Below are 12641 nucleotides of genomic sequence, written 5' to 3' on the forward strand. Positions count from 1 at the left end.
AAGTTTTTCTTGGATCAATACAGGTGTCCAGTGCTCTTTTGTCCAAAAGATTAATAGCCACAATTACAATATTAGATCAATCTGACATTCAGAGTCATCTGTTTCTGCTATTTAATCCAGAGAATAAAAAGCATCCATCTATTTATATGCATAAAACACAGAACAGCCTAAGTTAAAGACATTTTTTTTTTCAACAGTGGCACATTAATTACTCACTGCTTTTGGATGAAGACGATTTCTGGGAAGAGGCAAAATATTTCTGGAAAATATACACAATAAGTTAGGATGAGTAGGATTTACTTAATTTCTTGGTTCAGATATGCATTTCAAGATCGAGATAGGAGGAGGTCTGCAGGAAATTGATTTAATTGCAGCTATGCACTGCTGCAGTGGTTGTGGTGATGCTGTGCCCTTAGGGTGGAACTACTCCAGAAGAACTTCTGTCCTGGACCTCAGGTCCCCTGCAGCTGCGCACAGGACCTCACCAAACACCATAATACACACAGTGTTGTGGATGTCACCTGCTGTGACAAAATAGGATCATATGGCCTATTTTGTAATGCCATGCCCTAGAGATAAGACAATGGTTACGAAGCAGCTTCCAGCACTTCTGGGGAAACAGGAGTGAAATAGGCTGCATACTGAAGCTTCCTTTGCCTCTCTTCCTCCACAGACTTGGAATATAAAGCATGGATTTACTGCGTTCAGTTTCTTTACAAGCAATCCTGTGCCCCACCCCCTGCAGAAACATCTCATTTGCAAGGGTGCAGAGATGGGTAAAAGGAGTTTAAACGGGCTTGCAAAGATGTTTTATGTCTGCACCGGATCCCGAAAGGGATGTTGAAGAAAATAGCATCCATTTGGCAAACTGGCTTGAATACAGAAGTTTGCAAGGAAATGAGAACTTTGAAGTCTTACCTTGTCCCAATATCCCTGGCTATTTGTGTGTCCTGGAAATTGCTTACTGTCTGATGGCTACACAATAGAGAGGAGAAAATTTTGTCTCTGCTAATGTTTCCTGTTGATATAAGCTGCTGTTGACTTACCTGGAAGTATCCAGCTTAGGTGACTCTCTGGTCATGCTGTGAATGTGGGATTGCTCTGTATTCTGAACAGGCACAGACAGAAGTGGCTTAGTGAACCTAGTAATAAAACATGAACGAAGAAAGGAAAATTGTATTTAACAACAGTGAATACAAAGGCAACCTCTCTTTCTCCTCCCCTACCCCCTCAAAATTCTAAAAAGTACCTTTTAGAGGTATTTCTTTTTGATATGTGCTATGATTGAGTTATTGAAATTAACATAGAAATGGATGACAATCTTTGTGTAGATACTCTGAAGAGAGTGAATTACTATATGTATATCTTCTAGACAGAATTATCAAACATAAGTATCTAGATGAGAAAATATTTTTTCTAACAAGTTTTAAATAATGCACAAACATTTGTAGCAGTGGTTACCTGGTTACCGGTGGTGGTGGTGATGGTTTTTCCTGTGAGAGAAAATGCACTGAATTATTTGGTCACTTTTTAATTTCATAAAATACATTTGTATGATCCTATTTATGTTAGCAATATCTTATTTTTGAGTTGTAGTATAGATTTCTACTAGAACTCTGGCTGGTAATCTGCACTAGGGTGGGAGAGGCAAGATGTAAACCCCAGTAAATCCACGAAGCCCTGAGCACACTTTGGCCATATGTCATGTCAGTACCAGCAAGTGGGAAGAAAATTACTGTCAGAACTGTCATTGCTCCTTTGCTGCAGTTCTGCTTCTGGAAAGTATTCCCTTAGGCTGCTGCTTCCCAGACCCGACCACTATCACACAGGACTGGGAAACTTCACCTCCTTTCAATTTACTGTGTTCTGCAGACCTTTTGGTTTGCCAGTCTTTCTGTGAAGGAAGCGTCAGAAAGTTTTAAGTGCAGAGAGAGATTTGTTCCCCTTTTTCCCCCTTTGAAAGGCTGACCATCTATTTTTACAATCACATTTGTGTCCTGCCCAAGGGCAATGCGATTCAAACTGTAGAAAGGCCTTACCTCTTCTTCGGGAACCTCATAGACTTCTGTAGGACAGGGAAGGAAAAAAATGCATTCTTTGGTTAGCAAAAGTGTAATGTGTGTTACCAGAAAAACTGATCAGAATTTGTATCAACTGTACTTCTGTCTCTGGAAAATAACTTGGGAGAATCTGCTCTGAGCTTGATTCTGCCTCCAAAACCTTGGGGCAGCTACACTCCATGTCCTCTAGTGTGAACACCAGGAAGACTCAAGAAGTCTGATGAACAATCACTGTATTAATGAACCTTCCCCAACTCCACAACCTTTTTTTTGTTTTGTTGTTTTGTTTTTCCTTTTTCTCCCATGCCCCCAGAGCAAGATGAATGCTTGTATTGTGCAACCCTGTGTTTTCACACTTGTGGCAGCATTTAGCCTTTCCTTGACTCAGGGAGGAAGAGGCCGGGTAAATCATAAATATAAGCTGGCTCATTTGCGTGGCCAGTGTCCATCTCGGAGCTCTGGTGCACAGGTGTATTTTAATTCACAGATATTAAAAGCCAAAGCCACCAGCATCCTTGTATCTATGTCCACTTTCTTAATTGAAAACTGAATCATCTTTCAACAAATTTCGTAGCAGGCTCCATTGCTTTTTGTGGCTGAAAAGCATCCCAGCTCCCACCAGGGGGAGATGTTTTATTTTTTTAGTAACATCTGTCAGGAGATGGTTGTTGCTCGACACTGATTTACAGAAAGGCTAAGACTGAAAAGGGCATTTTAAAATGTCTGAAAAGTAACTCACAAAATCTTAAGTCATTCAGAAGAAAACTTTTGTAGTTTACGACTTGAAAGCTAAACACATTGCTAACGAAATTGCAGACACTTTTAAAGAACCGTGTGATCAGTCTGTAAAGGTTACATTCCAAGCAATTAATGAGATTATGAGCATACAAAACAACTTGAAGTTAGCACAGCTAAGGAAGATTAAGCAAGTATATCTGCACTTATAAAAGCAAATATGATTGCTCTTATTTTCTTCTGCTTTTGTTTCTTTTTCCAAATAAATTGTGCTTTACAGAACTTAAATAAATAACAAATAAAACAGTGTTATCACAGGACATGCAAAACATCAGCCTCTACAGAATTCCTTTAAGATTTAATCTTGATGTGATTTTAAAGTACTGAGTTTTAATTCCTATAGTGAAATGGGATTACTAACATACTGAGTCCTATACTTGTTTTTGTTGTATTGATCCATTTGCATTACCCTGCTAGAGCAAAGAGCAAAAAAATAAATTATTTTGGGGCAAATGACTTGTTCTAGTTTTATTTATGCTTACCAGCAGATTTACTATTCAAGCTAGGCAAAACAACTGCTATAACATGGAAAAACCTGAAGGGGAAAATATTTTTGTTTTACTGATGTATGTCTTACGGTTTGTGCTGTGAATACATCAAATGTAATTCAATATTCCTCAGTCTTATGTTATTTTTATTTTAAAAGTGATACAAACTCCACATACCTTGCATATCAGAAGTAAGAGGCAGCTTTGAGGAAGTAGGGGGGGCTGACTTTGCTGTCTTCATAAATCTGCTCACAGGAGCTAAAAAAATACTTTATTCATATACATATATACTTGTGCACATACTTGTGTTTATATACGCAGTTATATTTATATATATACACACACATCACACACATATTAAGAACGTTAACAATGTAGCACTCATACAATAAGAATAAATATTAAGTAGGTCCAAGTGATAGCCTTTTGTGTGACCTTCAGCAAATCAGCTGAGGCAGAAAGTGGCTCTCATTTTAAAAGGGAAACATTATTCAGCGTTCATGCCTTGCTGAATAGGTTTGGTATTGTCAGTAATGTCAGAGAGCAGAACTACATGCTCTTCTCTGTTTACTTTTCACCTTTGGACTGTAGTAGTTTAACTCTCCAGCTAAATATACTTCAAATAGCAAGGTAAAAAAAAATAATGATTCAAAGTCGGTCTTTATCTACTGAAAATCTAAAAATGCTTGTTCTTTTCCTGAGGCACTTCAGCAAACGGAATTTTAATGCTGTGGCTCCCTTGGATGAGGAAGGAGATCACATACCATGAAAACCTTCCTGGTTGTACAGGGGCTGGACTTTGAAACAGCTGAGTGAGAGAGGCAGGAATTAAAACGTGAATTCCAATAAAGTTAAAAATAATTTTCCTTGGCCTTGTCATGAATCAGAAGAGCCAACTGCCTTTTTGCAGGCTGCATTCTCTTTATTAGCTGCACCTCCACTCTGAGCCCTAGAAACAGGCATTAATTTGTTCCATTTTTTTCCACTGTTGTTCCTAACAAGGCAATAATTATTAGCTTAAATGACTAAAACTCACGTTTTTTAGGTAGTGACATGCTGCTTTCTGTGGGTTCAATATAGTTATCGTCGTCATTGTCCACTGGCACAATGTAATTATCCTATGAGAAATGCACAACAAAAATCTACCAGTTAAACCTCCATCATATCAACAAACTGTTGGGACTGAAGCCCTGGCAGCAGTTTACAATAGTTACCATTTCGCAGTGACTGCTGTTGCAGACATTTATCATCCTGTGCAGATGGGATTCCCCAAGACTGACAACCCTCTACCAAATTACTCCAGTATGAGACTGGTGGATAAAAGCCCTCCCTTCCTTTTGGTCCTGGGGTACCCTTTTAAGGTTCCTCTCTTCCCATTGCCTGCAGCTGGTTCTGGATGAGCAGAAACTATTCTGTGATCTGAAGAGCCTCCTTGATACTTGTCAGCATGGTACTCACAGGTCACTGTTTGTGACAATGTCACAAAAATGTACAAAATTATTTGTACTATAGAAGCTGAGACCAAACCATGGCATTGCTGTGTAGTCTACTAATTGATGTGGGGTCATCAGTCATTTAAACCGTCAAAACTTGTATATCTATAAACATTACCTCATCATCACTACACTCCTTAGGCTTTGGTGGTACTTTTGGTTTGGCAGCAGGAGATGGCAGTGGCAGGGATGGCACGGATGGTTTCTTTGGTCTGGACGTGGCTGCACTAGGTGTACTTGGGAGAGGTTTGTTGACGGGAGGAAGCTGCTGGTGACTGGTGCGATTGTCTTTTCATACAGAAGAAAACAATTTTAGTAAAAATTACACATTGGCCTCTGGACCATCTTGTACTGCCTGTGTAAACAAGTCTGCTGAGGCTGCAGCTCAGGTCAGAAGGCAGACCTGAGTGTATGCTGGTCCTGGTGTTGAGACTTGTGTGCAAACTGGTCCTATTTCATTGCTCAAGGTAACAGCCTAGTCCTCTGCTGCAGAGGGGTTGCTTAGACACCGACTGTTGTATGAAAAACTGTTTAACTCCTTGGGGAAAAGGTGGTGGCTGGGTGGTGTAGTCTATTAATATGTCCTGTGCCAGTATGAACTTTGGTGACAGAAAGTGAGAAAGAAAGTATCTTGACATATAAGAAAAACAACTGTTCCACAGCACAAAGGGTGGGACTGAAACACAAATTATGCCAGGTCCTCTGGGGTGTAATTTTAAAAATTCTTCCCCTTTTCAAAGGACACATAGGTGAAGTGCTGATAAACCTCTGTGACTACATATGTGGCATTTTAGCACTTCAGTGATTATTCTATAAGCAGCGACAGTCTTGTGTCATACAAAAATGAAAGCACGCATCATGCCAATGTTTCTTTACCCCATGGCTCAAATCTTATGTAACTGAAGCTAACTTTCCTTCACTTCAGTGCGATTTGCCCACGATTGAAAAGAATCAAAACAGGAAGAAAATGCACATTTATGCTTGACTGATGTAAATAAAATCTCGATTCTGTCTTGTTTTTCCGGATATTTATCCTCTTCAGTACCAATCTTGAAGGACAATACGGCATGAATATTTGGCCTGCTTTGTCCTCTGTTTTACTGCTTTCAGAATAATGATTTGAGATACAGAAAAGATTAAGAAGGGACCACTCTAGTCTTATGCACTTAATCTTCAATATGAATTCCTGCAGTAAAATTTGCAGATAAATCTGGAGCCATGTTAGTGCTATCTCCTGTACCTTTGCTTGAATTTTGTAGTTAGTAGATGTCTATCAAAGTCTCTAAGAACACATTATGTTAAAATTCTAAACATTGCTAACAGCAATACTAACCTGTTCCATGCTGTAATAACATACATAAAAAATCCTACCCCTGAAAGCTGAAGACTTACTCTCAGAATTAAAAGCAAACTCTTGAGGAAAGGACAGGTTAGTCCATTTGAGGCCACTTCTCTTCTGGTACTGATAAATACGCAATTATCAAGCTGACATAGTCAACTACTCCATAACTACCTGTGTATTCACCCCTAGAAATAGGGAATGAGGAGGGAATCTTCTTTTTCTCCTGCTCACTTGGAGGTGGCTCATAACTGTCATCAGGATTCTCTTCACTGGGGACCACATACATCTCAGAGTCAGAGTGGTCATCTGGATTTTCATAATCACTGTCCTAGAAAGACAGAACTTCCCATTTCTCATCTCAGAACATACTTACAGCTTCATAGCAGTATATGATACAAATATCCTTGCAGGAGTACAATTAACTAAGTAATGAGAATGTATTTTTGAAAGGACTCATTACACCCCCTTTTAATATTCCCTTTAAATCAACAGGCACTCCTGCCAGCCTCCCCTTCCGCTCCTCCCAGGAGCTTCCTGCTCCCTGGCTCCTTGCTATCTCCAAGGAGTACCTTTCACACCAAGCGCTCAGTCTTCAAATTACAGACTAACAGCTTGTTTCTTTTCACAGGACAGCTTCTTAGTTCCAGCTGTGACTCTTGATGTGTCCTGTCACTTCCTCTGCCTTTCCTATTAAAAAGGTGCTCAGGACCTAACTCCAGAAGGAAACTAGTCACTTCAGACTTCAGGATGACGGTTGTACCGTTACTTTGTGTGGCTGATTATCATGACTTGCTTCATTCTAATATTCTCCAAAACCTTATCAGAAGTTTTTCACTTTTAGCAATAAGTGGCATTCCCCTCCTCACGCCTCCCACCCTCCCTCTCCCAAACAGATGATCTTGCTGGTTTCTGAAATTATTGCTCAGTTTGAGAAGTCCCTCAAATTGATGCTTACTTATCCAAAAAGCTTAGTACTATCACCGACAGTACTTCTGAGTGTACTTTTAAGTTAATGCAAAAAAAATTTGAGGTAGCTAAAAATCAGTGGCTACTTGTAAATAAGGGTGATGTAACAAATAACATTTAATTAAGTTCAACCACAAGTAGAAGATTAAAAAAACCCTTTTATTATTATTACTTGTGCTAGTGTGTTGCTACAGTAACCCCCTACTACCCCAAAATATGTACTTACAAAATCATCTGACCATTCTTCTTCGTTGTCTGCATGTTCTAAATAAAACATTAGAGTTATTTAAGCAGATGGAACAGTGAGCATAAACGTTTATCTTGGGTTGTTTTTTCAATGTATACTTATCATATTCAGCAAACAAACAAAAATAAAAGTCAAAATTTCCTGAACAGTTCAGAGCAACACATCTCGTTTGGACTGAACAGTAAATTAGATGCCTGCTTGCTTGTTTAGATAACTTGTTTGAGAGCTGTTGGAAAAAAATTAGAAAATGCAAACCTGCACATAGTCTGAACAGCAGAGCATGCACTTTACACAGTGTCCTGCTAATGTATCTCCTTTTTAAGTAGGAATAACAATTTCTACATAATGCAACTACCACTGACCTCAGGGCTTTGTACTTAGCTTGTTTCTCAGATAAAGCTGCAAGACAGCACACTAATTACAAGTCTTCATGTTAAACATGAAACAATTATCTGATAACTTCCAAACTCTGTCCTTTGCTTCAGTTTTCATATCATTGTTTCCTTAACAAGACAGCTGTTAACTTGTAAAAATGGGTGTGAACTAGTTTGAGGGCAGTGCTGCATGACAAGCAAATATAGTTCTACCTGTAAGATAATTCACAACATCATAATTGTCACGTTAATAGCATTAAGGTTCAGAATCTGTGATGATAATTTGTTCCGTTTTTTCCCCTATTTACTTTCACATCACAGTGCCTGGCAAAGAGGGCCTGGATGTGGGTTCTCCCTTTTTAGAACAGCCTACATGCAGAACCCTGGTAAATACTGATTTTGTGGGACAACTTGCCACGTTTTGCTTGCCTCTCATTTTAAAGGTGTGAACTACCTTCAGAATTGTTGATAATCATAGACTATTCTCTCATTAAAAACAAATTAATGAGGAAATGTATAACTGAAATACTGGTAGGTGTATAGGCATCAAATATACATAGACATGCAGTTTAAATTTGCATTAATAGACTTACCTGAAGCATAATCCCTTTGTGGTAGACTTGGTGGAGGTTTTTTTTTCAGCCTGTAAACAATAATTATTACATTTATAATCTAGTAACATACACTAGAAGGGAACGTCAGCCAGACATGTTAAAAAGCTGGTAACAAAAGATACCTGCAGCTGAAGAAATACAGATTATCATCACAGATGCTTAGCAAATAGCTGCAGGAGAATGCTTTGAAAAGCTAGAAACAGATAAGAAATTAGAATCTATTCTGAGGGTTGGTGGGGTTTTTTTCTTTTTTTTTTTTTTCCTAAGAACATATTTTGAAAGAACAGCTTCCTTGCCCACCCACCCTCCTCTTCATTTCCAATGCAGAAACAGATAACATAGGGGTCAGAGATAAATGCACATCTATCTGAAGATGAAAATCAGGCTCACAGAGGCTTTGCTAAGACTATAGCATAAGAAAGTGGTGCAGCACTCCCCTGTCATATTTCTGTAACTACCGTTTTGCATGCACTTTGTTTTCTGATTAATGTTTAAATGTACACTAGGTCTCAGGACCAGATTCAGTTTCAACTTACTATTATTTTATGGTGTTATGCCCCTTTTTTCATAAATACTGTTATAATGGCATTTGTAATACCAAGTGAATCCAAAGATGATTTGTAGAAATACTGAAAGGATCTTTGTGGCTATATATGTATGTATATGTATGTGTGCATGTATATTTATATGTAGCAAACAGGAGTATACATATATGTAATATACATATATACATGTACTCCTGTTCATGTATGTGTATATATGTATGTATACTCCTGATTGCTAAATTGCAGCTGTCCAGAGAAGACCCTGAATTACAGCCAGTTGATATAGCAATTATTTCATTCGCATGTTAAAAAAAAAAAAAAAAAAAAAAAAAAAAGAGGAATTTGGGTTTAAAGTCAAAAGTAATGGCATGTGTGACATCAGAGGCCAGACTGATGCACCTGAAGAGAAACAACCAACCTTTGCTTTTTGTCACCATATAAAACAGTAACACAATTTACATTAAAATAACTCTTGAAAGTGACTTCTGAACATTGTGTGACAGATTCCCTGTAGCACTGATGAGATCTCACCATGGACCTGAGCCTTTGTCTGCTGAATTGATGGCTTCACTCATTCTTCAATCAGATCCTAACAAATTAATTTGCAAAAATAAACAAATTATGTAGAAAAAAATTGACAACAAAGACTTTAAAATGTTTTCTTGTGATCTCTGAGCAGTAGTGATATCGACAAATTTTGGTTTACTACAGGAGTGTGCTGCTTAGGTGTCATTGTTCAGGTAGCAGTGTAACTCAGAGTGGTGTCATGCTGGCACTAACACATCAATTCACAAACTTTTCCCATCTGTTTTGAGAAATTCTTTGGCTACTTTTGAGTTGAATTCATAGAATTCTGTTGTTCAGATAGTCACAAAAAAAAAGAAAAAGCACATGCATGAATCAATGAATAAATGGTGCAGGCATTGGTAAAGCTCAATTAAAAAAACCCAACCCCCAACCAAAAACACCACCCCAAAAAACCAAATAAAAAACCATCTAGGCACATTATTTTTGAGGTGTTTACCTGCATTGTTCATTACTAACAGCACTAATGATGGAAAATTGCTTTCTCAGAGTCTTTTAACTTCCCGCAGCACAATATAACTTAGTGTACAAACAGTAAATGAAAAAGCATTCGTGTCTTCCATCCGGGTTAGCACAGGCATGTTAGAAAGAAAAACTCAGGGCCACTGCCAGGACAGATCTCAGGTCTTAGCAAGGGGCAGAGCAAGACGTATTGATGTACCTTGCAACATGTCTATCATGAGCTGTTCAGAGACAGTGGAGACTTGGAAAACAGTGGAACTGAGGCAAAAGTAGGAGGCTGTTGGGGTCACGGTGTAACGTATGGGGGTTAAGCCACCTTACACAATTCCAAGCTGCTAAGCAGAAGGCTTCGACACTTTGTCCCAGGCCCTGTAAATCCTGGCAGTGGCCCCAACAGAAAATGTAAATACGTTATAATGAAAGCATACACAACACAGAACAGAGGTCTGTGTCTAAGCAGTCTATCATGCCATTGTGCAGCTCTGAAATAGCATACCGATCCCAAGTATCTTTCCCCGTTTTGCAAATTAAGGCCACTTGTTCATTTTGGAACCTGAATATCAATAGAAGAAAAGAAACAATGTTTCTGTCAGAGCTGAAACAGTTCACGGCCACATCTATGCTTGCTAAAATCTCTTCCAATATGTTGCTTGTTCTAAAATTCAAATCCACTTAAAAATAAAATAATTCTCACTGTACGGGTATGATTTACTGAGTGCCAAAACTGAAATCCAGGCTCCTTTGAAGTCAATTGGAGCTTCACTTTGCAACAGCCAGAACTTTACCCAATGTGCAAACCACAATGCAAACTGAAAAGACATAGCTCCTCCGCCAAGGAGTGGTTACCTAGCTATTTCAGGCTCTGATGGAGTTATCCACAGAGATGCTTGCAGAGTGGCAACTGACTCCATCCTGTTCCCTTGAAGTTAATGACAAAGTACTGAAAGAATCAAATCCATCCAACTGACCATACAATATTTAAGTGGAAGACAGAACGATTTCCTAACATATCTTTAAATGGTTATATGAAATTATAGAAAATGCAGTTTTTGAATAAAATATTCTAGTGCTACGCCATTCTGGACTTAAGTAGTGAAGTATCTCTGTACTAGCTGTGACAGAACACAAATAATTCAAGTTTCCATTTACTTTAATGGGACTAGTATTTTTCTAAAATTTAATAGAAAATAAGTAATTTTCTGGCGGTTTTTAAATACCCGTGAGAAATTTCAGTTCTAAAGGGCTCAATAAAATCCAAGTACATTTCTGAGAGTATGGTTTACAAGTTTTAAAACCAATGTAACACATCTTAGTATACACATTTTAGCTTCAACAAATAACCAAGCAGCATATGAGACTTCCCACATAATAGGGCGTAGACGCTGCCCACACAAGAGCAGAATGCACTGTACAGAAATTCATAACAACTTTTAGGAATTTTCCCCTCTATAGCATGCTGAGGTTGATCCAACAAAACACTTTAGGCATGTGCTTAACTTTGCACATAGGAGTTCTGTAGGAATTGCAAATATTAATCATACGCTTTGCGTTTATAGCACATTTTTGTGTTTTCCTGCACTAAATGGAGAATTTTTAAAAAGAATGCAGCAGAAGTCTGGGGTTTTTGCTCCAGCAACACTTGTTTTTACAGGCTACACCCAGAAAAGTAACCAAACGTATGAAGTAGTAGCCCTTTTCGTGTAGCACTTAATTCTCCTACGTATGCATTTCCTCACTAGTGTTTCTGCTCACTCCTCCAGCAGTTAAAATGTGCCTAAAACCTCTTTGTTCTCAAGAGTCCTTCACTTCTTCTGTCATTAACTCCTTCCATTTGCTTCTTAAGAAACATTTTAACTTAACAGGTTTTACAAAAATTATATTAACATCTTTACTGAGTTGAGTAAGTATGTATTAGTCCCAAGTGCACTAGATGATCACACTTCTGATTAAAAGATAAATTAATTGAACTTTGCAAACTTTTTCAGAGTTCCAAACAGGTTCAATCCAGCTGACAGAGAAACATTTCTTGAGCTGTATTCTCATGACCTAGTGGAATAGTTTGTTTCAAGCGTCAGCGACCATCTTGCAGAGTGAAACCCATGATTTCTTTCTTACTTCCCCGTTCTGTACTACCAAGGATGTGAATATGAAAAAATGCCCCCAGCTCTCATTGTTTATAGAACTTTGGCTATACCTTTTGCTTCTACACCTGAGTACATAATCCTTTTTGACATGATCTGCAGAGCAGCTGGGACTCCAGCATTGTAAATAGTTTTGCATGTGATTAAGGGCAAGCAGGTGAATGCTATCCTGCAATGGGCAATATTTTTACTGTTGGAAAATTCTGAGTCAGGATGGGGAATAAACAACAGGAACTTTTAAGTAATGAAGAAACAATCTGTAGTTTTCTTTGCTTTTACCACCACTGTTCAGACTGCTTTCTGCAGACCTTTAAGACACACATGGATGGCAGACATATCCCTCCCCAGCTGTACCTGGCAGGTGAACTACACTGGAGAGCAAGCACCTGATGCAAGAACTTCTCTTACTTTTCTGCATAGTCAAGAGCCAATCCAGATTTTAGAAGTGTCTTAACAAATACTGGTAATAAGTCAAATGTGCATTTCATGAGTATTTGATCATTCTTTCAATTTCATTAGCAGAGGCTTG

At 38.4% G+C, this 12641-nt stretch overlaps 1 protein-coding gene across 6 annotated transcripts in view; it reads right to left on the reverse strand.

Moving 5' to 3' along the window:
- Positions 1–12641, reverse strand: part of BLNK (B cell linker) — a 100369-nt gene that overhangs the window by 15323 nt on the left and 72405 nt on the right. For 4 of the 6 annotated variants that reach the window (XM_005238998.4, XM_027788833.2, XM_027788837.2 and 1 more), the window contains 11 exons: positions 10468–10524; positions 8359–8408; positions 7371–7408; positions 6350–6506; positions 4955–5124; positions 4380–4461; positions 3521–3601; positions 2040–2065; positions 1462–1493; positions 1047–1142; positions 217–259 (listed from right to left, as the gene is read on the reverse strand). In XM_005238998.4, coding sequence (XP_005239055.2) covers positions 217–259; positions 1047–1142; positions 1462–1493; positions 2040–2065; positions 3521–3601; positions 4380–4461; positions 4955–5124; positions 6350–6506; positions 7371–7408; positions 8359–8408; positions 10468–10524 — 832 coding nt within the window. The remainder of the gene's footprint in view (positions 1–216; positions 260–1046; positions 1143–1461; positions 1494–2039; positions 2066–3520; positions 3602–4379; positions 4462–4954; positions 5125–6349; positions 6507–7370; positions 7409–8358; positions 8409–10467; positions 10525–12641) is intronic. The other 2 variants (XM_027788834.2, XM_055817032.1) reach the window with 1 other exon arrangement.

Source organism: Falco peregrinus, chromosome 1, assembly GCF_023634155.1.
Source record: "Falco peregrinus isolate bFalPer1 chromosome 1, bFalPer1.pri, whole genome shotgun sequence".
Lineage (NCBI taxonomy): Eukaryota > Metazoa > Chordata > Aves > Falconiformes > Falconidae > Falco > Falco peregrinus.